General features: G+C 53.4%; 1 protein-coding gene across 5 annotated transcripts in view; it reads right to left on the bottom strand.

The window, feature by feature from the left end:
* Positions 1-23093, bottom strand: part of ATP13A2 (ATPase cation transporting 13A2) — an 86581-nt gene extending 63488 nt beyond the window's left edge. For 3 of the 5 annotated variants that reach the window (XM_089773018.1, XM_075906749.2, XM_089773019.1), the window contains exon 1: positions 22939-23093. In XM_089773018.1, the coding sequence (XP_089629144.1) occupies positions 22939-22948 (10 nt within the window). In that variant the 5' untranslated portion in view covers positions 22949-23093. Of the gene's footprint in view, positions 1-1105; positions 1282-22834 lie in introns of those variants that run through there. The other 2 variants (XM_014569586.3, XM_075906750.2) reach the window with 2 other exon arrangements.
* Positions 23094-24969: the final 1876 nt, after the last annotated feature.

The raw sequence follows: 24969 nt of genomic DNA, 5'->3' as shown, positions 1-24969 counted from the left end.
GAGCAGCATAGTATTTCCGCAAGAACACTGACGATCTTACATGAGATCATCAGTGCTTTTGCGGAAATTCAAGCGGCCAGTGTAGACAACTGGCAAGTTTTTCCGCAAAAGCAGATGATTTTGCGGAAAAACTTGCCAGTCTAGACACAGCCAAGAGTCCTAGGTAGGACCCCAGAAAGTCTGAGAAGCCGGGAAGAGAGTAGAATTATTGCATGCTCCGGCTCTGTTAGTTATCCACCCAATGCCACGTGACAAGTAAATCTGCCATACTGTATTCCCGGCAGGTCCGCGATGCATACAAATTTGGGTGACTACAAGGCTGAAACCATTTGCCCTGAATGATTTAGAGCAGGGGTACTCAAGATGCGACCCGCGGGTGGGAGCCAAAGCAAAAAGTAGTCAACAGAATGGTCTTCTGATGAGCTGCGTTTTAGTAGTTAAATTCCTGGACTGTCATTGCTCAGTAAAAGTGCTGTCATAGGGGTGGAAATCAGGTAACTATTGCATTTTATTAATATAGCAGAACTGACCGAAACGGGGCCTGTGTGTTGTGTAGTCTTGCCTTAATCTTTGTATTCATGCCCGTCAGTGTGACAGAAGCTATTTGCATATATATTTGCATGTACATGCAACCACGTTTAAGTTGTGGCCCTTGGCATGTGCTGTGAGTACCATTGTTGCCCCTGGGGCTTCCAAAGTTGAGTAGCCCTGGGTTAGAGTTTAGACACAACTAACCCTGCATCTCGGCAGGGGGCTAGAATGGACAATCTTTGTGGTTCCTTCAAACTCTGCAGTTCTATTATTCTATTGTAAAAACCGGAGATAAACAGAAAAACATTGCTAGGATTTAAAAAGGGGGGGGGATTGAAAAAAAGGGGTCTTTTTCAACCCAAGCTTTCCCTGGCTGTCTTTGCAACCCAAATACTGCAGCTCACGCACCTGAAAGCGTAAAGGAAATGAACTAAAAACTGACCATCCAAAAGGAGGTGGACGAGATCTATGTTTTGTCTTTGCCTTTGCACACAGACAGCTAGAAGAACAGTAGCACTTTAAGATGTCTCTGGTTTAAAAAGAGGATGTTGGCAAACAAGCTTTGCTTCGATACCTGGTCAGGTGCTTTTAGCCCTGTCGGTTCAGGAGAATGGAGAAATCCAGCTCCCCAAAGTCCACAGCGAGGTTATTCTTGCACAGCTGCATCTTCGGCCGGGCCACCTGCTGATCCTGCACACACGCATGTCTCATCTCCCACTCTCATCCCAGCTGCCTTCCGATAATCCCACTCTCGTCAGGATTTCCCAGCTGCTTACCTGTCTCAGAGCAGGTGGCGAGTCCCCTTCTGTTCTGCGGGACACGGTATTTCCTGGTTTCTAAATCAATGCCTGCCTGAACTGACCCATCTGCTGCAGGACAGGTAATAGCATTCGGGGCCGGAGGAGGGGGGGGTATAATTACACAGTGTTCTTCCTCAGAAGCTTGCACTACCAGTTCGGAAACAAAGCAACCACACCTACTACCCAAACACAGCCCTAGGGAAAGGGGGGAGGGAGGAGTTCCCACCCCTTCCACGTCAACACTTTTTTTTCCCACCCTCGCAAGTCATTTGTGTGCTCACAGAGCCATGTAAGTGCCTGGAGATAATAATCGAATAAGAACTGCTCAGCTAGGGAGCACTGAAAGGGAAGTGACACGGGGGGGGGGGGGGGGAGTGACTGGTGGCAGGGAGGCATGGGGCTGTAGGGTCTCAAAGGAGCGATGCCCACAGGGAAGCGTGACGTGCCCCTGTCAGCTGGGCGTGGGCAGAAGGCGGTAGAGCGTCAATAGCTGCATAGAAACCTGACCCTGCCAGAAGACACACCTGTTTTCACCTTCAGAATCCGAGCCCATCTCCCTGCCGGGGGGTTGCTCCTTGCAACACAAACCCGACCTGGATTGAAGGACTGTCTGCCCCCAACAGCTCCTGCAAGGATCTTCTGATATTCCTTGCATTTCACTGCAGCCAGGACAGGCTGGACCGGTGCTCTATGCTGATGAGAGAGGGTTCTCCTGGCACTGCTCCTCGTGTGTTGCACACACAAACGCAACTTTGTCGTTTGGGGCATACGACACTTACACCTCTGAGTGACTCCCACAAGACTTGTTTAAGTGGTAGTGTAGACGCAGCCTAAGTCACCTGTTCCGGGCACCAGAGCCCACCCAGACTTGGTCCCAGCGACAGCAGCAGCCTCGCCTAATAGCAGATAACAGCCTACTGCTGCTACCTGCTCGGTAATGCATTGAGCTGTAGAGGCCAGTGCATTGGTTCTGAAGGGACAGAACCAGCTCCATTGCAGGAACCCTGCTCTGCAGGAAGAATAGCCTTGTAATGGCAGAAAAACCAAGCCACGCGGGTCACGAGGACAGGTCACTCCTGCATACTATCAGGAAGAACTAGTCCAAGAAGGAAGTCGATGCAGGGGCACAACAGTTCAAGTGACAACAGCCATGTCCAGATTCTTCTGCTGAACGCAGCAAAGACTAAATAAATGTATGGGGGGGAGGATTAGCTGTACAAAAGCCTAAGGTGGGTGTGTCTAAGGGAGCCCTCGATGTAAAGATCAGAGGGGACCGTCGTGATCATCCACTCCGAGTTCTTGGAGAGCCCAGGCCAGAGAATTCCACCCATGGGAGTCCTGCCTTGTGACTGAGAACCCGTGGTCCAATGACAGCAAAGACACAGCTGCACCGCGTAGGGTGCGGAGAGAATAAACCCTTCCAAGACTGCCCACATTTCATGGTAAAGGAGGCCACATAGGATGGGGCCTCACATAGATTGTACAGTTGGGGAAATTAAGGCACAGGGAGGGAAGTGTCTGCCAGCTAGGACCAGAACCCAGACCCCCCTCCCTCCCCACTCCCAGGGCCATGAAAACCACTGGTTCCCAGCCTGTGGTCAAAGCTTAGGAAAGGAAAAGGATCGGGCCCACCGCAGGACTGGGGTTTTCCACTAGGCAAATCTTGCCCGGGGCTTGCTGCTCACGACCAGCTGCATGCACGCTGCATCCCACCCTCGGGATGGGATCTTGGTACCCCAGAGGCACCATCCGCCCTCCTGCGGCCAGCTGTGCTGCCGTTTACACTCCAGCCCTCTTGTAGCAAAAAATGTATATTTTAGTATTGGTTAGTATTGGTTATAAGACTAGGTATGATCTAGAATGATTTGATGTATAAATGACTTGCTTATAAGTTCTGTAGCTTCTATTTTCCTCCCTCTGTCTCTCATGATCAGATAATGCTACTATAAGGCCTTGCTCCCCGTTAGCATTACAAATTAAGTTGTACCCCTTGTCTGCATCACAAACTAAGTTGTGTCTTTTAGCAATTATTGATCTTGTCTGAAACTGCACCATGGTGTGGTGTGAGTGGAGGGTGTGTGAGCGTGAAAGCCATCCCAGATGCCCAGGTGATCAAGAAAAAGTGGAAACTTTGAAGATAAGAAGGAAACATGCATTGTGCCTTGAGGCTGAATTGAATTAGCAGCATTGACGAACCCTGGAGACAGGCAGACACCCCTCAGAGTGAGAGACAACCATGGGCAGCCTGACTCTCACCATCAAAGGAGATGCCAGCTTTGTCCACATATTCACTCTGCTGATACCATTATTGGACCTAACCAAGTGAGTTATAAGATCAAGAACACATATTCCTGCGCATCCAGAAATATAATCTATGCTATCATGTGCCGAAAGTGTCCGTCTGCTATGTACATTGGACAAACATCTTAGACCCTTCGCCAAAGGATCAATGCCCACAAAACAGATATTAGACAGGATCACAAAGAAAAAACAGTTTCTTGCCATTTCAACCAGAAAGGACATTGTCTCAACGACTTAATTACCTGCATCCTGCTTCAGAAGCCTTTTAAATCTGCACTTGAAAGGGAATCCTCTGAACTGTCATTCATGCTAAAATTCGACACTCTACGCGAGGGGCTCAACAAAGACTCTGGCTATCTTACCCATTACAAAGATAGCCTCCCCAATTATCACCTCTAACACCATTAGCTCACAGACATTTACCTTCCCCTCCCCATCCCCCTTCTGTTCTGAAATTTGATTTGTCCTTTTCATATGTGTTCATTTTTTTTTGTATCCTTTGGTATATATGGTTGTGACAATTTTCTTCCACTATTTGATCTGAGGAAGTGGGTCTGGCCCACGAAAGCTCATCACCTAATAAACCATCTTGTTAGTCTTTAAAGTGCTACATCGTCCTGTATTTTGTTTCATCAAAGGAGAACTCCCAACAGCACAGATTAACCCCTCCTAGGGGTGGATGATGCAGCATGGCACTGCAATATCCATAGACCCAAATGGGAACTGACATGGATAAGAAGGGAAGCTCTTGCCATGGGACTCTGGGTTCATCCTGCGAGCCAAGCCTCAGAGGAACCCCTCACGCAGTCAGCCTGGCCTGGCCGGTAACCAGTAAGTCTAACTTCAGCCACCACGAACTGCACCATCTGCGGTGGGGGGGAGGGGGGGGCTGTGTGTGTGTGTGTGTGTGTGCGCGCGCCCCCCATCTGCAGATGGTGTGTGTGTGTCTGTCTGTCTAAAGCACATGCTAACTGCTTCTCTCCTGTATTCTCAATAATCCCCTGAAAAAGATCCCATGTGCTTTTTATAAGCATAACACTCCCCTCCCCCCCCCAAGTCCTGCAGTGGGCCCAATCCTTCCTTTTCTTTTTTTCCTCCCCCAGGGCTCCGTGCCCAGCCAAGGGTGGAGTGTGGGGGCAGGATCTTCCTTTGGCCATGAGAGCCCCCTCGCCGTATCCTCCGTGGATGGGCAGAGGATAGAGGGGGCAGGAGCTGAGGAAGCAGCATGAGGCACGGGATGTGCTGGCTGCCGCTTACTGCCACTCCCGGGGGGGGGGGGGGGAATCCGTACCATTATAACAGATTGAAAAGGGGTCCACAGGCTCGAAAAGGTTGGGTCCCGCAGCTCTAAACACAGGATTAGCCAGGCATCGCCTTCCTCCACATCTTGGGCATCCGAATGTAAAATGAGTGTCACACTCTTTGTTAAGGGGATTCATTCCCAAGCGGGAGGGGGCGGAGGAGGCTCTTGCCCCTCTCCCCCAGCTTCATACTGGAAGTTTGCTCACAGTCACTGGGCAGGTCCTAGCCCCAAACCAGTGGGAGCAGGGAACGGGATGAGCTCTGTGCTGCTCCCGGCTTCCACCCTTGGGGCAGGAAGTTTGTTTCTAGGCAGAAGCAGGGTGATTAAGATAATAAAAGGAATGTCATTCAGTTAAATGAAGGCCCCTTAGACCACTGTTCTCCTTAGACCAGTGTTTCTCAACCAGTGGTACGAGTACCCTTGGGGGTACCCGAGAGACGTCTGGGGGGTACATCAACAACTGAAATTTGGAGAAAACTGAATTTCTGTTTTAAGTTTCACAGGGCTTTATTATTTTTGTACTTTTTATACCAAAAAATGCCATCGCCCAGCCGGCTGCGATTCAGTTGTTTAAACAAATGTGTTGCAACGGTAGAAACAAATTTTGTGTGTCTGAAAACTGTAGGTACTGGGGGTACTTAGAATTTTTTTTAAAAGGTTGAGAAACACTGCGTTAGACCACCCTGAGAGCATCACCAGGCACTGCAGTGAAAGATAGGAAACAAAGGGTTAAATGATCAGTTTTCATATTGGAACAGGTTAACAGGGGTGTTCCCCATGGGGTCTGCACTCAGATCAGAGCTATTCAACTGCTTCATAGATGATCTGGGGAAAGGGGTGAACACAGGGCCGGCTTTAGGAAGTGCGGGGCCCAATTCGAACAGTTTCGACGGGGCCTGGGCAGCCAAGATTTTTTGTTGAGCACAAAAAAAAAACAAAAAAACAAACCGAACAAACAAAAAAAACCACACCCACAAAAAAAAAAAAAGAGTCACCGCCCCTTTAAATTCCCAGCTACAGGACAGAGTCCCGCCTTCCCTGTGCTTGACGCCAGCACACTTCGGGCTTTAGGGCACAGGGCAAAAATTTGCCACTGATACATTATTACTCCAGATAGTTAAGTCCCAACCCAACTGCAACGAGCTACAACGGGATCTCAAGAAACAGGGTAACTCGGACCTGGAATGCCAACTGAAATTCAAGGTTGATAAGTGCAAAGTAATCCATAAGGCAAAACGTAATCCCAATGATACATATAAAACGATGGGGTATAATTAGCCGTTATCAGTCACGGAAGATCTTGGAGTTATTCTGGATCATTCTTTGAAAACATCCACTTGTGCAAGGGCAGTAAAAAAAAAAAAAAAAAAAAAAAAAAGATAATCTATTATTGCGACTCATTAGTAAAGGGATAGATAAGACGACAGTAAATATATTGACACTATGTAAGCCCAGGGTACACCCACATTTGGACATGGGGATATCCTTCCAAAGAGGGTATCCAGAGGGTGTCCAGCAAAGGGCAACAGAAATGGTGAGGAATCTGAACAGCTTTTGTTCAGGACAGATTAAAGAGACTCTTCAGGCCTGCTCAGCGTGGCAAAGAGAGGCCTGGGGGATATGATAGAAGTCTATACAATCATGCATGATGTGGAAAATCTGAATAAGGAAGTGTGATTTATTTCTCTCCATAAGACAAGAACTAGGGGTCACCCAAGGAAATTGGTTGGCAGCAGATTTAAAACAAATGAAAATATTTCTGCACGAGCAGCCTGCGCAGACTCTTTGCCAGAGGATGTTGCGAAGGCCAAGACTATAGCAGGGTTCAAAAGGAGAGCTACATAAGTTCCCTGAATGGCTGTAAGCCAGCTCCCAGTCCGGCCTCATTTAATCAGTTAACCGGCTACACGCTAAGTTTAACCGGTTAACTAAACAAACAGGATTTTCCATCTCTCGTGTCAGTTTCAGTTTTGTTGGCTGGCTGCTTCTTAGCTGCATTTGTGCGCCTCCTTTCTTACAGACCTGGCTGTTTACTTCCCAGGTGGGGCTAGTGGACAGATCGAGCTTTGCTTTACCGGAAGATCATAAAACCTAAATGCACAGTTATTTTCAAACTGAATGAAGGCAGAACAGAGATAAATAGCAGAGTTATTTCAGGACACTTCCTTCTCCTTATCAGGTAATGAGCAGCCCAAAGAGGGCAGCTGCTGCGGATACAGGCCACCCCGCAAATGTTTCATTTTCCTTCTCTCTGGTAGCACGTCTTAATATGGAATTTGGTGCCCCTGTCCTGAGGGTGGAGGGATAAATTGACCATCTGCACGTGGGGCTAGGAGGCAAAGCTGCCAGCTGCCCAGCGCAAGGGGCTGTACGCAGCGGGACACATACAGGAACAAAGTCCAAATTGTGACTCCTGGTCGTAAGGCGGCCAGGCAGCATTGCCTCGTGTGTTCGTACAGCACCTAGCACATCAGGGGCCTGTTCCAGGGCCAATGCCCCTAGTGCAATACGACATTCAGTGTCTGCTTTCCAGTTGCTCTGCAGTGGGGGATACTAAGCCACGCCCATCCTTCCCTAGCTCGGCTCACTTCCTGCTCTGCACTAGGGATGTTAAATATCGGTTAATTGAATCGTTGATTAACATCATCAATTCTTATTGGTTACTCAACTATTCTATAGTCCCCCAGGGGGTGGGGCTGGCAGCCAGTGTGCTCCGGCCACACTCCCAAGAAGCCCCCTGCCACTCCGTGCTCCTATCTCTGATACAGAGGCAGCACCGTGAGGTGCCACATGGGAGCTGGTCCGCCAGAGGAGCCAATTTAAAAACCAGCTCCCCTTGTGGACCAGCCACCTGTCGCCCTGCACTGTTGCCTCTGATACAGACGCAGCAGCCTCTGTCCGGGATGGGTTTGAGCTCCTGGACCCAGCTCGAGCTGGAACTGAGCCGGGCTGCCTGCCTGCCTGGCTCGTAATATACGTTAAATGCAGAGCTGCAGCGGGGTAGGTCCCGGACCTTAATCAAGCCAGGACTGAGCTGGGCTGCTGGCCAGCCTGCCAAAAAATTTGCTGGCAAGGGGGGGCAGGGGGAAATGCGTGCAGTCTATAGCATTAACCTACAAGCTTTTGTTTGTCAGTTAATCAACTGCACTATTACATCCCTACTCCGTACCAGCTCTGCTGCAGGGGCTGCTCTGCCAAGTCATCACTCAGGTGCCAGGTGTAGCCCTGGGAATAGATACTTTCCTTACCCACTTTGTAACCCACAGGGAGTGCAGCTTGCAGAGCAAGCTAAGAAGCTCTTTGCCCCTCAGCCCCCTTCCTCCTCAGCTAGTGGAGACTTTCAACCGAGATCTCTCCCTTCTCAGCTCAGGTGGACGATAAAGCCCCAGAGAATCCCAAATTCCCCCTCTGGGTCAGCAGCAGGTGCCCTTTATGGGATGGCAGGTCTACGGAATAAGCCAACAGGGTTTATGATGCAATGAACACCCCATGTTCCAACAGCCTCTGAGCTAACGAAGGGGGGAATTTTCATACGAATCCCCCCTGTGCAGCCCAGGCTTAACACCCCCCCTTGGCCATGCTGGTTAGTTCCACGTTGCTGTGCACACATGACTTCAAACCCCGTCCCGGAGTGGTGCCCCAAGCCAGGGCAGAACAAGAAAGCAATAGGACTTGGGTGCTTCATTCCCCTGCATCCCTTTGGAAATGCCAGCCGCTGGCGCCGGTTCAGCACTCCTACAAAAATCAGACCCTTCTGGACCTGGGGTGTAACTGGGTCTCGCCCCAGGCCTCATGCAAGAAAATTTTGTCGGCAATTTGCTACCCCCTTGCTGCCCACGTGGCACAACCCGTATGGGGAATGGGACCCCGCAAGGCCTTCAGCTTGGATGCAATTGCACAGCCAGAGCCTAGTGCTCTGATCCGTTCGAATCCAGTGACATCGCCTGCTTCTTGTTACAGCCGCAAGAGCTTAACAATACCGAGCCGGACTCATCCCGACTTGAGCTTCCTTGGTTTTACCGCTGTTCGCCATGGGATGGCTCTTTCCTTAGGGAACCCCACCTAGTCACCAGCTGGGGCCAGGCAGGAGGGAGGGAAAACGACCCCCAAATCGCTCAGTGCACGAGAGACGTGTGCTCTTGGGAAAGGTTTCACTCGGAGGCCTGGACTCAGAAGTGCTGGGTGGGGAGAGCAGAAAGCAGGCTGCCCAATGCTGGGTAAAGGGAAGCGTTGACTTAACACACCAGCTGAGGCCCAAGGCGTTATTCCTTAGCCTGCAGCCCTCCACCTGCGTCTGTACCCCCAGACCTGAGGCATTAGATAGGCCCAGGCAAGACAAGGAGATTAGCGTTAGATCAGTGGTCCCCAACCAGTCGATCAGGATCTACTAGCAGAGCTCGGGGCCTCTGACGGGGGATCCTGACTGGTTTGGCTGGGAGGCACTTCAGCTGCCCCTCCCCACACTGCCCTGCTGCTCCTGGCCAGAGCCTCAGCGCTGCGCCCCTAGGAGCCTCCTGCTTGTGCAGGTGTGGTGATGCGTCAGGGTTTCCCCACCTCCTGCGCCCCGGTAGTGGCACGAACAGACTCCACCAGCCCATAGAACAGAGGGAGTTTATTGCTTCTCCAGGATACAGCGCAGTTACAGGGCCAGGCCTAGGATGCCTCAGCCTCCCTTGAGATGGGGGAGACGGAGCCCTTAAATCCCAGGCCCCTTGCTTAGGCTGCCTCCTCCATGATTCCAGCCAGAAACGAAAAACGTCCCTTCCAGATCTGCCCCCCCAGCCAGGGCTGGACCTCGCCCTCCTTCGTCTCTCTCCCTGGGAGCCAACTGGTTGGACAGGTTGGGAGCCCCTTGCATAACGACTCATCCCCTGTCCTGCTGGGCCGTGCTACAAATAGCCGCCAGTGCCCACTGCCCAGCATAGCAACCAGCAAGGTACCAACGCTACATCACAGCAGGGTAGGGGGAAACAGAGGCAGGGGGACGCTGATGTCACTCTGTCCCCCACCTTCACAGAGTGAAGAGGGCGGGGCCTCAGTGAAGGGGTGGGACGGGGGCAGGGATATTTGGGTTTGAGGCAGATCCTGGACTGACTTGAATTCAAGACGTGATCTTGTGCTTCTAAAGGCCGGAGACCCTGAGTGAGCGGATCACAGCAAAGGCCGACAGGTCACGACAGGAGGCAGCAGTGTGGCCAGGGTCCGATTCCACGTAGCCCGGGGTTCAGACGGTGCCAGAGGCATTCTGCAGGACCCCCAGGCAGATGTTTCCCAGGCAAACGAGCCCAGAGGAGGATCACTGCGGAGCTCTAACTCCTCAGGGAAGGAACAACTCGTTAGGCCTCCGCCGGAGTCGGACCCACGGCAAGGAGCCCCTGCCAGCCCCGAGACTGGCTGCGACTGAGCCAACGGAAGCAGCTGCTGGGAATTGGGGATTCTTTGCAAACATCCCGCTGCTGCCTGCGTTTCCCACAATGCTAGGTGCACAGGCGACCCTCTGCCTGTAACGTGCTGCCCTCGTAGGGTTGCCAGAAGGTTTAACAAAAAATACCAACCCCTCCCCATAATCCCCCCCCCAAAAAACCACCAGGAAAAAAAATTCTGTTGAGAAAAAAAAGGGGGGGGGGGGGGAAGAGAGACCAAAAAAAGCTCCTCACGCCCCCGTCCCCGCCAGACGCGGGCATGAAAAATTGTCCCCACGAGGCTTCCATCCGAGGAAAACAGGAAATACCAGACATTTCACATGTTGGGTTGTTGTTTTTTTTAACCGGATGGGGGACCTGAATAACGGACAGTCCAGGCGAAAACTGGACACCTGGCAACCTTATGCCCTCGTGCATTCCCGGCGGGGCTGGCAAACGGACGGAGCGCGGCTGAGACGCCGCACGCTGGGGAGGCTGCAGCGGTGGGTTTGGGTTTTGCAAGCACCAGCCTTCCCTCAACATAAGCCGGGGAACTTTGGTCTGCCGAGCCCACGATTCCCGCGGGGCACAGTGGCCAAGGGGCGCATGGCATGACTGCCGGGCCCCACAGGGTGCTGGGTCCAGAGACCCCCCCCCCCACTAAGCAGCTTAGTCTGGGGCTTCTTTTTTGTTCTTGCATGACTGCCCAAAGGCGGGGTGGGGCTAGGGCCGGAACAATCTCAGGGGGGATCCAGGGGTGCACAGCCCACACAGTGCACCTAGGCGATTCAGGCACGCAGACGGGTGTACGGCTGGAAGGGGGCTGCCTGCCCATTACAGGACGAGCAAGGGGTGGGGGCGGCAGTGCCGTGGGGGCAGGGAAGTCCCAGCAGTGCGTGCCCTGCTTCCCAGAAGCAAGCTGGGAGCGAAACGCAGCCCGCGGTTGGCTCAGCACGTTCCTAGGGCTGGTCTGGGACGGAGGACTTCCCTCTTGCCGTGGAATACCCAGCTCTGCATGGTGGGAAGCACTGCCTCTTCCCATAAGCAGCGAGTCCGGGAGGAAGCCGGGGGAAGGGAGGACGGGCCTGTGGTTAAAGACCCAGGGCTGGAAATCAAGAGATCTGGCTCCCCTCCCAGCTCGAACAGAAGCTGCCTGCCTGACCTCCAATGACCCCGAGGCACAGAGATGTCCCTGTTTTACAGCAGGGAGGAGGGGGAAACCTACTTTGGAGGCTGGAATTCAGGAATATGTGCAAAGGACTTGGAGATCCGCAAGCACATGGTGCGAGAAAGGGCTCTTCACCGAGGAGGGAGTTCGGGGTTAGCGGCAGGGCAAGACCAGGCTGTTTGCATGGCCGTCAACGCCATTTCCATCCTGGAGGGCAGGCTGTGAAAAATCTCATGGCAGGATCCAAACGGCACGGTGCAGCAATATCGTGTCACCCAGCCCACAGCTGGGACGTGGTTTTAACCAGCAAAGTACATGGGAGGGAGGGAAGACTCTCTTAGTTTTAGCAGGCTAAAGGGGAAGTGTGCTGCATCCAGAAGCCAGTAATCGGAGATACAATGCAGCCAGTTCTCAAGGGGAGAGCCAGGCGGGTCTTGGAGAGGAGGCTGGGACCTCATCTTCACACTGTCCCAGTGCACTCTGGTCCTTCAGCAGCACTCTGCCCACTGAGGCACAGGCTCCGGTCTGATTCAGAGGTCCGAGCGCCCCTTTCTGAACCCCCCCTCCCCGCTCCGTTCCCGGCCCAACTGGTTCCCACCCCCTCGGCCACAGACCGGCCACTCAGTGCCAGGACCCTGCATATTTCATTCCTTCGTGCTCCAGAATCTCAGCGGCCGCCCTTATGATGAGGAGGAAACCTTGGAAACGTGAACCAAGCGAACCTGACGGCTACCGGAGTCTGCAGAGAGCCCGAGACCGTGGCTGCAAGAGGCTCCATTGCTCCCACGGAAGGTGGCTGTCTTGGTGCCGAGCCACAGCATAGGCCAATCCCAAGGAGAGCTTCGGCCAATCGGACAGAGATGCTGATTAGGGTTCTGTGCAGGAGCAGAGCAATGGGGTGGGGGGAGGAAGAGGGCGGAAAATAAACTCAAAGCACTGCTAGAGAGACGATCTGCTGAGCTTTGTCCATGTTTTTCCCCGGCCATTTGGCTTAGACCCAGAGAGCTGCAGCCGATCGAGCCTGGACGTCCTATATAACCACACTGCTTATAACACGGGCACTCAGAAAGAACACAAGGAGGATGGTGATGCCTGGACAGTTTCCTTTCACCCCGCAGCCCAGCAACGATCCATCCCTTTGCTGCAGAAAGAAGACACCTGCGGGGCTTGTTGTGCGTCACACAGCCGTCAACTCTAACAAAAGCACGTCAATACCAAGGCTGTGATCCTGGATCCAAGCCATGAAGGAACAAGTCCCTTCCTCCCTCGACAACAGACCACTCCGTGCTCTTGCCTGCACACGGGAGTGCCGGGTTTTGCGCCTGGAGTGCTCTCGTGCTGTAGAATCTTAGGATGAATGGCTAAGTTGGAGATCTCCCTCCGTTGGGCTAGCTGAATTGGAATCTAAGTCCCCTCCTTGGTTTCACCAGCCAAAATAAGACCTTTCCCCATCTGCATTAGAATGATACAGCATGTTCTAGCTGACTAAGGCGTAAGGCACCCATCACCATAGCATCTGGGTTCCTCGATCTTTCGTTCATTTCACACTTCTCCTGTGAGGCAGGACAGAGCCATTACCCCTTTTGCACAGATGGGGAACCAAGCCACAGAGACACAAAGTGACTTGTCCAAGGTTACCCAGAGAGTTGGTGGCAGACCAGGGACTTCAATCCAGGTCTCCCAAATTTTCTTTTGCTACCCTAACTGCTGGACCACGAGCTAACGACTGTGCTGTAGAAACATGTGTTTCCTGCTGCAGATGTTCTGAATAAAACACTGGCAAGAACGACGCACAACACAACTCTAGGTTATGACCAAGATGTCCAAGAGTAAGAATTCTGGATCCAACAGCTTATCAAAAGAAGGGCAGAGAACCCCAAGTTCATTCCTTCATCTAAAACGACAAAAGAACCAGGGTCTTTGGAAGAGATTTAGACCAAGGAGGGAGTCGCATCATCTTGCAGGAAGACTGTGGGTGAGACCAGACATCTTGGACAAAGCACACGTAGATACAGCTCTGTATTAATCATTTTCAGATGAGTGTGGATCTGCTTCATATAATCTCTGCATTAAGTTTTTAACTTTGTATCCGGTCCCTTTACATAGCTTTGTATTAAGTCCTTTCATATAGAAACTATGTATCTTTTCACATAGAACACAGAAACTTTGTATTAAGTCTTGGTAGAACAGTCCCCAAAAATAAGTAAGGTAAAGAGAATGTCTTTCTACCAGAATAGATCTCTCCCCTTGTACGTAATTGATTGCTCTGTTGAATGAGTGAGGGGTGCATGGATAAGGCAAGGACCTCCGGGCAGTTGCAATGGTTGGAGCGGGGATGGGAGCCAGATCCAAGGACAGTGAGACCTGTGAAATGGGCTCACGGAAAGAAGATTGGACCTATGGACACCTTGGGAATCAGCAGCAAGTGCCTGCTTTTGGAAGCCCCCTCTGTGCAGGTGAATGTGGCAGCATTAAGACACCATCCAGAAGAAGAGGCCACAGATTGACTAACTCAGGGGTGGACAATAATTTTTTGTCAGAGTCCACTCCAAATTTTTTTAAAGTGGCCCCGGGCCAGAATGGGCAGGGCCTCAAACAGAAGGGGTGGGGCCAACCTGCTTAGTAAGCTGGATCCAGCCTGGAGAGGCCCTTTTCCCCACCCCTGGAGTAACTGCATCTGCATGTGAGGACTCTCGCAGCTTTTGCATATGCATAAGAGAATAGATTTGCATGAGAGGGGAACTACTGTAAATCAAAGGTATCTTGCAGGGGGCTCCCGGGGCTGTGTCTTGTCAACATGGGAACATTGATCCAGATTGGCTCCACCCCTCCCCAATCTAACTCACCTGGCCAGTGCAGTTAGGAGGAGCAACTAGAGTTGAACTTTCTGGGTGTCTGGCTGGTGAGTCTTGCCCACATGCTCAGGGTTTAGCTGATCGCCATATTTGGGGTCAGGAAGGAATTTTCCCCCAGGGTAGATTGGCAGAGACCCTGGAGGTTTTTCGCCTTCCTCTGTAGCATGGGGCACAGATCACAGCTGGAGGATTCTCTGCATCTTGGGGCCTTCAAAGTATTTGAAGGCTTTAATATCTGAGACATAGGTGAGAGGATTATTCTAGGAGGGGAGAGTGAGATTCTGTGGCCTGCACTGTGCAGGGGGTCAGACTAGATGATCATAATGGTCCCTTCTGACCTTAAAGTCTATGAGTCTATGAGACGGCGTGTGTGTGAGAGATATATCATATGTATATAAGTGTTGATTGCTATATGCAGGGCTCGACAAACAATGTAATCTACTCACCCATGGCGAGTAGATTACACCCCGGAAGAGCCGGTGCAGAGCTAGCTGTGCATGCGCAGAACCGCGGGTAATACATGCTATATGTATTACCAATACATGTGGCATTTTGCCTTACCCCCCTGAAAAGATCCTGTGCAGTACTTTAAGTTCAACACATGGAACCAAACCTTGCTAGCCTGAAGTTTTAGACTCTTAGGTGTGTGCTTTCACTTGTTTGCTAGTAACCACTTCCAACCATCTTAGACGGGAACTCACTTAGCAAGTTCCATCTTCTTTCATGACATCGTTCTACAATCAATCGAAATCAACAGGCACTGTGATCAGACTCAAGTGAATGTCAGCCCCAGCTGAGGTGGCAACCTGGTGGGTTTTATCTCTTTAAAGGAGCAAATGGAAGTTCTTAGTCCACTGAAGGCTGCAGGGAAGGGTTGGGACTTGCCATTCACCTGGGTTTGAGAAGTTCAGGCCTGGGGCTAAGGCTGATAATGACAAGTGTCTGTGATAACCGCTGGCCGGCTGTTGGATTCAGGGTAGCTGAGTCAGTGTACAGAACATGAGCGCACACAGCTATTGTGTACGTCCCGGGCAAAGAGCCACAAGTAGCAGAAACATTTGGGGGACTCAGGATTATAAACTGAGTGATAACCACTGAACTGCAGCCCAGAACGTGACACGGCCCACTGAGAAAACAGCCGCCAGGAGAGTGTCTCAAGGTGGGTGCTCAAAATGGCCAGTCCCCATGAAGAGTCTTGGCCTACAGACATTTCTGACAGGTCTGACCCGCTCAAAAGCGCCAGCCATCACTCTGGGGAAAGAGGGGGAGGGGAATCTCACCAAGACTGAGCTAGAGGCATGTTCAGCATTGTCAACCCAGAGCGTTCAAACAACTGTGAAACAAACTCCCCCAAAAGTCAGGAGACAGCCTTTAAGAAACAGCCCATGGGGTTTTTTCCCCCTAAAAGTGATTAATTTAGGGTTCCTTGACTTTCACTTTCTGGAACGTGAGTGTGCACGTCACAGGGCTGGTCTCCAAGCTTTCCCCTGCAGTCACGTAGGAATAGAAACTTTTTTAAAAGTGAAAGCAGAGATATTCAGCCAAGCCCCCAGCTCCAGCAGCTGGGGCTTTCAAAACGCCACCAAATATCATGAGACTTGGCAACGCCACCAGCTCAGCAGACCTGCTACTGTAAAGGGGTTGCCGGTCGGCTCAGCCACGCAACAGTCTGGCTCTTTGCCCAGCAAGATCTGGACCTGAGTTACACTGCAAGCTCGTCAGGGCAGGAGCTAACTCAGAGCCCAGCACAACTGGGACCTCCAGGTGCCGGCTGCTTTCCCCATTCCCTTCCCATGACGCTTTCCCAGCAACGTCAATGCAGGGAACAGGAGTCGCACTGGTCTGAGGGCTCCACATCACAACCATGCTGCAGTGTCCTGGGGCCCATGTGCATCCCCTGGGCCGTACTCCTAGCTTAGAACATAAGAACATAAGAATGGCCATAAGAACATTCTTAATCGTAAGAACATAAGAATGGCCAGACTGGGTCAGACCAAAGGTCCATCTAGCCCAGTATCCTGTCTGCCGACAGTGGCCAGCACCAGGTGCCCCGGAGGGGGTGGACCAAAGACAATGATCAAGCGTTTTGTCTCGTGCCATCTCTCTCCAGCCTCTGACAGACAGAGGCCAGGGACACCATTCCTATCCCCTGGCTAATAGCCTTTTATGGACCTAACCTCCATGAATTTATCTAGCTTCTCTTTAAACTCTGTTAGAGTTCTAGCCTTCACAGCCTCCTGCAGCAAGGAGTTCCACAGGTTGACTATGCTCTGTGAGAAGAAGAACTTTGCTTATTAATTTTAAACCTGCTACCCATTAATTTCATTTGGTGTCCTCTAGTTCTTCTATTTAGGGAACTAATAAATAACTTTTCTTTATCAGCCCTCTCCACACCACTCATGATTTTATAGACCTCTATCATATCCCCCCTCAGTCTCCTCTTTTCCAAACTGAAAAGTCCCAGTCGCTTTAGCCTCTCCTCATATGGGACCTGTTCCAAACCCCTCAGTGCTCAGCAGAGAGGGTCCAAGGCCCCCTCCAAATGAGCAGCCCCCCCTCCCCCCATTTCCCCCCCCTCCCCACGCGCCCAGTTCACAGCCACCTAGCGCAGAAGCGGGGAGAGAGCCCAGGAGACCAAGTCACAGCCCCCTGCCCTGATCACACGGTCTGAGGTCGCTGGGCTGGCATTGCCATGACCCTCTGGAGGGCCCACCAAGCCGGGCCACCCTCTGGGGCAGGGGTCTCCCACCATTTGAACCACAAGGTCACTTTTTCTAGCGAAGTGCAATGTAAGATCTACCCTCGTCCTGCTGCCTTCCTGCTCCCCATCCCTGCTCTGCCCCCTCCCTGAGACCTTCGCCTGCTCACTCCAGCCCCTTCCTCTCCCATCCTCACTCACTTGCACCAGGCTGGGGCAGGTGGTTGGGGTTCAGGTGCTGGTCTTGGGCCAAGAAGTCTGGAGTGTGCGAGGGGCTCTGGCTTGGCCCAGGGTGGGGGATTGGGGTCCAGGAGGGGGTTCGGGGTGCAAGCTCTGGGAAGGAGTTCGGGGGCAGAGGGACTCATGTCTGGGGCAGGAGGTTGGGTACAAGAGGAGGTTCGGGGCTGGGACAGGGGTTCAGGGAGCAGGCTCTGGCTGGGCCCCGTTTAACTGAGACGGCATCTGGGTGGTGGTGCAGTGGGGTTAAGGCAGGTTTACTCCTGCACCACTCCCAAAAGCTGCTGGCATGTACAGCAATGGCTCCAGGGCACCATGGGCTGCCCCTCATCTACAGGCACTGAGCCCACAGCGTCTACTGGCCACGTTTCCCTGTTACTGATCAATGGGAGCTGCAGGCAAGGACAATGTGTGGAGACCCCCCCTGCTCTGCCTTTCTCAGGGGCTGCAGGAACATGCCAGCTACATCCTGGAGCAGCAATTCCCACAGGGATAATGACTCCAGCCAGGGCAGGTTCGGCGTTTTAGGACTCACTACTCAACAAATCACATGTAAGCGTAAGAGAGAAATGAACACGATGAAATGCACAGACCAGTCAAACCCCCAAACTAACCCACTTTGCAAGCAGTAAAAGGAGTAACGACCCCCCACGTACGTGTTGGGTCGGGAGAGGAGTGCAGGACAGTGTGTGTGTGTGTGTGTGTGTGTGTGTGTGTGTGTGTGTGTGTGTGTGTGTGTGTGTGTGTGTGTGTGTGTGTGTGTGTGTGTGTGAGAGAGAATGACAAAGACACACACAGTGTGAGAATGACAGAGATTTGCATTGCCAACCTCCCTCCATCCCCTTCTCTCTGTATGGAGACCGGGTACAGGAATGGGGGGGGGGATACTCAGACATCAGCAACCCCCCCCTTCTCCTTCCCACACTCTGCACAGCGAGCAGGCAGCTCCCAGGGGAGCAGCTGCAAGGCAGAGGGCAGGAGCAGCATGAGAGTGGGGGAAGCGGCAACTGAAGAGCCAGCGCTTGGTAGCTTCCCAGCCAAACGGGTCAGGATCCCCTGTCAGAGGCTCCAAGATCTACCAGTTGGAAAGAGCACTAGCTATTATCCCTTGCTCTCCCAGACGGCAATGTCGTACACTGGCCTTCAGCCCTCCGGGCAGCCTGGAGCAACACTTTCTGCTGCCGAATTCTTGTCTCCTCTGGCATTCGAAGTGGTACAACGTCGGAATTACCCGCTTGCAGGGGGTGTTGCCTGTACCGTAAAGCCGCCCTGGCGTGTCAGTGCCCTCAGGAGGGGAGAGGGGGCAGCGCTCAGCATGGAGAGCGAGGGGCTGGGGCAGCAATGGGCGCTGCAGCTCAGGACTCGGGGGCCCTGGCCAGGCACCACCTGGCAGGTGGCATGGGGGCGTGTCATTAGCACAGCCAGTCCCTGCCCGCGCCATCAGCTCCTCTCTTTTCCAGGAGCAGCAAGTCCATCCCAAACACGCGGGAGGCAAACTCCTTCAACCCGGACAAGACTTCGGTGAACCACGAATTGCGGAGAACCCTCAAGCGTCGGCGTCTCCAGTCGGCCCCCGGGGTGCTCCAACCTCGGTCCGCCCCAATGCCCCACCCTTGCTTCACCCAAGGCTCCGTCCCTCCTCAGCCTCCTCCCTGGGGCTCCTACCTGCCTGTCACTCGCCACCCTCCCCAACCTGCCCATCAGCTGTTTGGCAGCGCTGCCTGTCACCGGGTGCTGAGCACCCACAATTTTTTTTCCTGTGGGTGCTGCAGCTCTGGAGCACCTGTGGAGTCCGTACCTATACCTCAGGAGTCCAGCAGCATGTAGCAGCTTATTCACTCCAACTGCATTGGCCTGGCAGAGTTAGACGGCAAATTCATGCCCAAGGGGCCCCTTTCTTATAACTAAATTAATGCGGTCTATTACTGAAAAGGCTTCCAGGCAAGCCAGCCATCTACCTTTCCACTTCACTGCTCTGATGTGCACCGGGGAAGCTAAGAACTGAAACCCATGATGAAGTACCGAAGCAGTACATTCTAGGGGCTCGTTTCCTCTCTCATTACAAGCTTTCAGTTCCGCCAGAGTCAGTTGTGATAGAGTGAGGCGCTGGGCGGAACCCAACCGTAACCCTGATCGGTTGCTTTCATGCAACACATGAAACGTGGGTAAAGGGAACTTGGTGTTCGTTACTGGTTTAGATTCCTCTTGCAGAGAGGAAATTGTGATCACGAGTCACAACCTCCAGGCATTGTTGCAGGCGGAGGCATTAGAGCTACCCTGGGTCCCAGCTCCGCTTTGGGGCAGGAACCCTGCTCTATGCACATTGATGTGAAACACGGAGCACGTTTCTAGTGCGACAGGACTAAAAGGGCTCATGGATCCAGAGGTCAGTGTCTGTAGGTTAGCAATGCATCCCTGATCAGCATCAGAACATGCGGATTTTACAAAATACCAGACTATGTCGCACTTTAAAGACTAACAAGATGGTTTATTAGATGATGAGCTTTCGTGGGCCAGACCACGAAAGCGGGTCTGGCCCACGAAAGCTCATCATCTAATAAACCATCTTGTTATAGTTTTTAAAGGGCGACATAGTCCTGTCTTTTGTTTCAGCTACACCAGACTAACACGGCTACATTTCTATCACTATTCAGATTTTAAGGAGACTCCTTTCATTTCATGGGGTCAGTTCTCTGGCCGGCACCATGCAGGAGGGCAGAAGATCATCCTGAATGTTCAGGCCTCGGGGGGAAAAAGCGCATGTTTTACTCGGGAGGTTTTAAGCCTGTAATAGTTACGAGGTCCTGATACAGCAGGAGCGCAAGGAAGCCGGTTGCAGCAGTCTCTCTGCTGACTCTAAACTGAAAGAAGTTACCAAACCAACTCCTTTGTTTCTCTTTTGATTCTAGACCAGCAGCTTTCAAACTACAGGTCGTGACCCAGCACTGGGAGGTGGAATGTCAGGCCCCTGGGTCTCGCTGCTGCAGGGGGATCAGGCGACCAGTGTGTGGGGAGGGGGCGGGGGGCAGGGGGACAGGACTAAGGAAGCTCCTTGCCTGTCCTGGCACGGACGACTGTTCCCAGAAGCGGCCAGCAGCAGTTTCGCAGCCAATGGGAGTGAGGAGCTAGTGCTCAGGCTAGGGGCAGTGGGCGGGGCCTTGAGCACTTCCCCCTCCCCCATCTAGGAGCCAGGGCTGAGCTGGGGTGCTAGCTCCGCACTCCCATTGGCTGGGAACCTGCTTCTGGGGGACAGCTGCCTTAGCACCAGTGGAGATCAGTCCCTCCTGCCCCCACCAAAGCCAGAGCCCCCCTCCTGCACCCCAAAGCTCATCCTCAGCCCCACCCTTCAGATTATGTTGGGTCACAGGCATCAACAATTTTCTTCAACTGGGTCATGGAAAAAGGTTTGAGAAGCTCTGCTCTAGACCAGCGGTTGCCAACCACTGGACCGCAGCCCGGCCTGGCCTGCTGGGCCACGGAGGCTCTGGGGGCCAGGGTACACCACCCAGCGCCTCCCCTCCCACCATGGCTGTTGGGAGAGGCGTGTCCTGGCGCACCTCTCAGGCAACCAGCGCTGGGCAGGGGCGAGGCCTCCGCCCAGACATGGAAGAGCAGTTGGCTGAGCAGTGGGAGGGCCGTGCAGAGCCCGGGACGGTGGTCTTAGAGCAGCCACGACCCGGGTGCAGGGCTAGGGGAGGGGGCGTGGCAGGCATTGGGGGTTCCAGCAAAACTGCACCTTTGCTGGTAGAACTTACTCTGACGGCGTCTGCTGCCTACATCTGGCACAAGCTCCATCAAGGACACCAATGTGCTCACGCCAGGGGCTTACACCAGCACGGCTGGCAGAAAGACAAGAGTCATGACCCAACTGAAACAGCTCAACTTAAGGGCAGACTCAGCTGTGCATGAGCTAGAACCCACCTTCCTGGGTCATTTATAGGTGGACAGCTCGCTGTCCCTGGAGGCAAAGGGGGGGGGGGGGAAGAGAGACAGGCACACAAGCCAACCTAGGCCTGGCTCCACTAAGGAGGCTGAGCCAAACCAGATTGTCCCGCCACTCCGTGCCAACATAGAGAAGGAGCGCCCGGTCCTAACAGAAGCTTAGGAGGGCTCAGGTTTGAAGCCACAATTGTTCCCAATGGGAGCTCCCTGGCAGACAAGAACAGGCCCAGAATACGGAGGTGCCAGGCCAGAGACTGGAGCAGGCCAAGAGAATGAACTGGGTGTGAGACATCCTTTGGCACTAACAGGATGGGCTCAGGAAAGAGCAGCGTTTGTCTGGGGTAGACTGACATCCAGCTCAACGCTCAGCAGAAGCCAAGCCCCAGGGCAGGGAATTCAGCGCCAGAGTGCTCCGGGGCTGGGGGGTGAGACAGGACTGGTCCAACCAGTGGGAGAGAGCTCCCGAAGCTTTTGTTTTCTTGCCATTTTGGGGAAATAAACAAGGTCATTGGGAAGAGGGTGCACTTTACTACTAGAAGGGCCTGCTTGGACTTGTTTATACCCTGGGTGGGGGGAAACTGAGGCAGGGGCTCGCCAGCAGTGCCAAGTCTGACCACAAGGGGTGCTCTGGAGTGACCTCCAGGTCATTAGCCACACTGGTTGAAAGAGGAAGTGCTAAGCCACCTAGCAAGGGTTGCAGGCTCAGCTCTCTGCTCCAGCAGGCGGCTGCCACGTCCTGGTGTGGCCTCGGTGGCAGTTTAGGGGTAGACCTCTCGTCTGTCGATCCCTGCTGGGCTGACTCTGCGTTCCCAGCTCCCAGAGGGAAAGGAGCAGGTGGCCATTCAAACCCAGTTCAAAAACACACGTCCCGGCTTTCCCCATGTCAGTTCGGTGCCTAAGCCACCTTGGCAGCGTCTCTGGAACCGGGCGTCATTGCGAAGGGTTACAAGAGCTCTGAGCCAAAACCTGCTCTATGATGGCACAGTCCCTGGGAAACAAGCTGGGGGCTGATCCGAGGGCTGGATGCTTTGGAGACCCGGGTCAGCTCTGGGGCTGCGGTTCCATGGAGCAGCCCAGCAACACAAATTAAGCAGACGGGCGATTTCTCCAGGACCCAGGTCACGCTGAGGCGTGAGCCCTCCTGTCCCCGAATCCGCTACCAGAGGCCTGCTCGCTAGCACAGGGCACCTCCCATGGCACAAGCCATGTCCCGCACGCACCGCTCAAGAAAGCGGGGCAGAGACAAACGCTCACCCGAGAGACAGGCGGCCCGGGCACGTGTGTCATTGAAACTGCCTCTCCGCTGGGGCGGGGAGAGACGCGGCTTGTGCCCCGAGGCTCACAACCGCCTGCACATCAACCAGCGCCCAGCAAAGCCCCCCACCCCCAGCAAGCGGGGCAGGCGCAGCGGGACGGGTGGGGAGGGACCCCTCGCAAGTGCAAGGTCACCCCCCCTCCTGCACCGCCCCAGGGGCATCCCGCCAGCTGCACCCCGAGCCCTTGCTGGCTCCTGCACCCTCGCCCGCTCCCCAGCTTGGCAGTGCCGGGGGTGGGCGCACGGGGTGCCCGGAGCAGCCCCCGCGGCGGTGGCTCTTACCCAGCAAGTTCCTTCCTCTGCGGGGGGAAAGGCAAGAAGCGGGGCAGCGCCACGGGCGAGCGCCCGACCTGCAGCCGCCCCTCCCGGCCGCGGGGCCCGCTCACCTGGGCTCATGGCGGCGCCTGGTCCCTGCGGCGCGCATCCCACGCGGCGCGCTCCGGGACCCGAGCCCGGCCGGCCTCTGCGCCGCGACACAAAGAGCCGCAGCCGGGCCGGGCCACCCAGCTGGCCAGCGGGGCGGGATTGGCAGCGCAGGGGCGGCTGGGAGCGGTAGTTTCTTCCTCTCCTCGCCTCCCCCCCCAGCCGATGCGCCCAGCGGTGCTGCTATGGGTGGCTGTGTCCGTCCAGCGCTCCGGGCTCCCCCTCGTGCCTGTGGCCAGGAGCGCATGCCAGGAGGAGGGTCCCCCAATTCCTGCCCCCATTCTGAGCCCCCGTGGGGGGACGGATCGAAGCTGGTGGCTTCCCCGCATGTTATCATGCAGGCACCAGTGGGGGGAGGTCGAGGTTGGATATTAGGAAAAACTCTTTCCCTAGGAGGGTGGTGAAGCACTGGGAGGGGTTCCCTAGGGAGAGGGTAGAATATCTATCCCTAAGCTACCTCTAACTGCAGGCTTCTTGCACAAGAACTATTTTGTGCAAGAGTTCTTGTGCAAAAGGTCTTCCACAAAAGCGTGTCCACACTGCCAGGTGCTTTTGCGCAAGAGCACCCATGGCAGTGTGGACGCTGTCTTGTGCAAGAAAGCTCTGTTGGCCATTTTAGACATAGGGGTTTCTTGTGCAAGAAAATCATGTTGCCTGTCTACACTGCCTTCTTGTGGAAGAGCTCTTGCACAAGAGGGCTTATTCCTCGTGGGGAGAGGAATAAGTCTTCTGGAAGAAGCCCTGTTTTCTGATGCTGTACTGTAAATTTACTTGCGCAAGAACACGCGTGCAGTGTTGACACCCAGCAAGTTTTTGCACAAGAACAGCTGTTCTTGCACAAAAAGCCTGCAGTGTAGATGTAGCCTAGGGGTTTTTAAGATCCGGCTTGACAAAGCCCTAGCTGGCATGATTGAGTTGGGGTGGGTCCCGCTTTGGGCAGGATACAATGACTCCCGAGGTCTCCTCCAGAGCTGGGATTCTATGATCCCCATTTTTCAGATGAGAAATTCAGGCACATGCAGAGGAATGGGCATGCCCAAGGGTAATTACACAAAGGCAGTTCCTGATTCTACTCTTTTAGCTACCAGGCTGTATGTGTATGTACATACGTACGTACACACACACTTACCCACCCCCCGTATGTCCATGTGTCCTGCCATCTCTATTTCATATATAGATCCATGTAACAAGCATCTCTCTTCCGGGATCCATCTCGTTGTTCTGTTACACCCTTTTCCGCTGACCGTGCCACCCTTTTCAGTGAAAAAGTCCAGTAGGTTACTGCTCACTCCATTCTACTCAGCCAGTGCAGGACAGTTCTGCACACTGCTTGCCCAATGTGCCAGGAAGCCTATTAAATGACTCAGTGAGGCTTCCATCATCTCCCCTTGTCGACTATTCCTTCTGAGAACAGACCTGTTCATTCTAATTATACCCTCATGGGCCCATAAACAAACCTCCCCCACCCTGGGATTTTCCCCCATATCTTCCAGTTATAGATGAGGTAGGGGAAAGGGCTCAGCAGCCGCAAGGTTCATTTCTAGTTTACATCTGTGGAGGGAGGAAAAGGGAATAAGGGAATTTGTGTGCAGCCATCTCGGTCTTGTTAACAAGAGAGCAAGAGTCAGGCTAAGTCTGCGGCCTGACAACGCGAGATCTGGAATTAGATACTGCCTTCGCCTCTTGCCTCCAGACGGAGATCAGGGTAGAATGCTGACTCTGGCAGGGACCTTGAGATAAGGAGCATCTGGGTGGAACTAAAATAACTGTTAGCCATTGGTGTTTGTAATGGGAAGGAGACTAATTGTTATTATTATATCTAATGGACAGTATATAAACTGCTTCATAATTGCTTGTATTCGAAGATCTGCCTCGGAGGGGGGGGGTTTATCCCCCCCCCCCGTCCGAACCAGTTTTTCCCTTGCTGCAGCTCGTAATAAAACTGCCTCTGGCTCCTTGTTGCTTACAAACGCAGAGGGAGGACAATATTTTTT

Source organism: Pelodiscus sinensis, chromosome 24 (assembly GCF_052426305.1).
Source record: "Pelodiscus sinensis isolate ZL-2025 chromosome 24, ASM5242630v1, whole genome shotgun sequence".
Lineage (NCBI taxonomy): Eukaryota > Metazoa > Chordata > Testudines > Trionychidae > Pelodiscus > Pelodiscus sinensis.
Note: the sequence above shows the minus strand (reverse complement) of the source record. Positions and strands in the feature narration are given on the sequence as shown.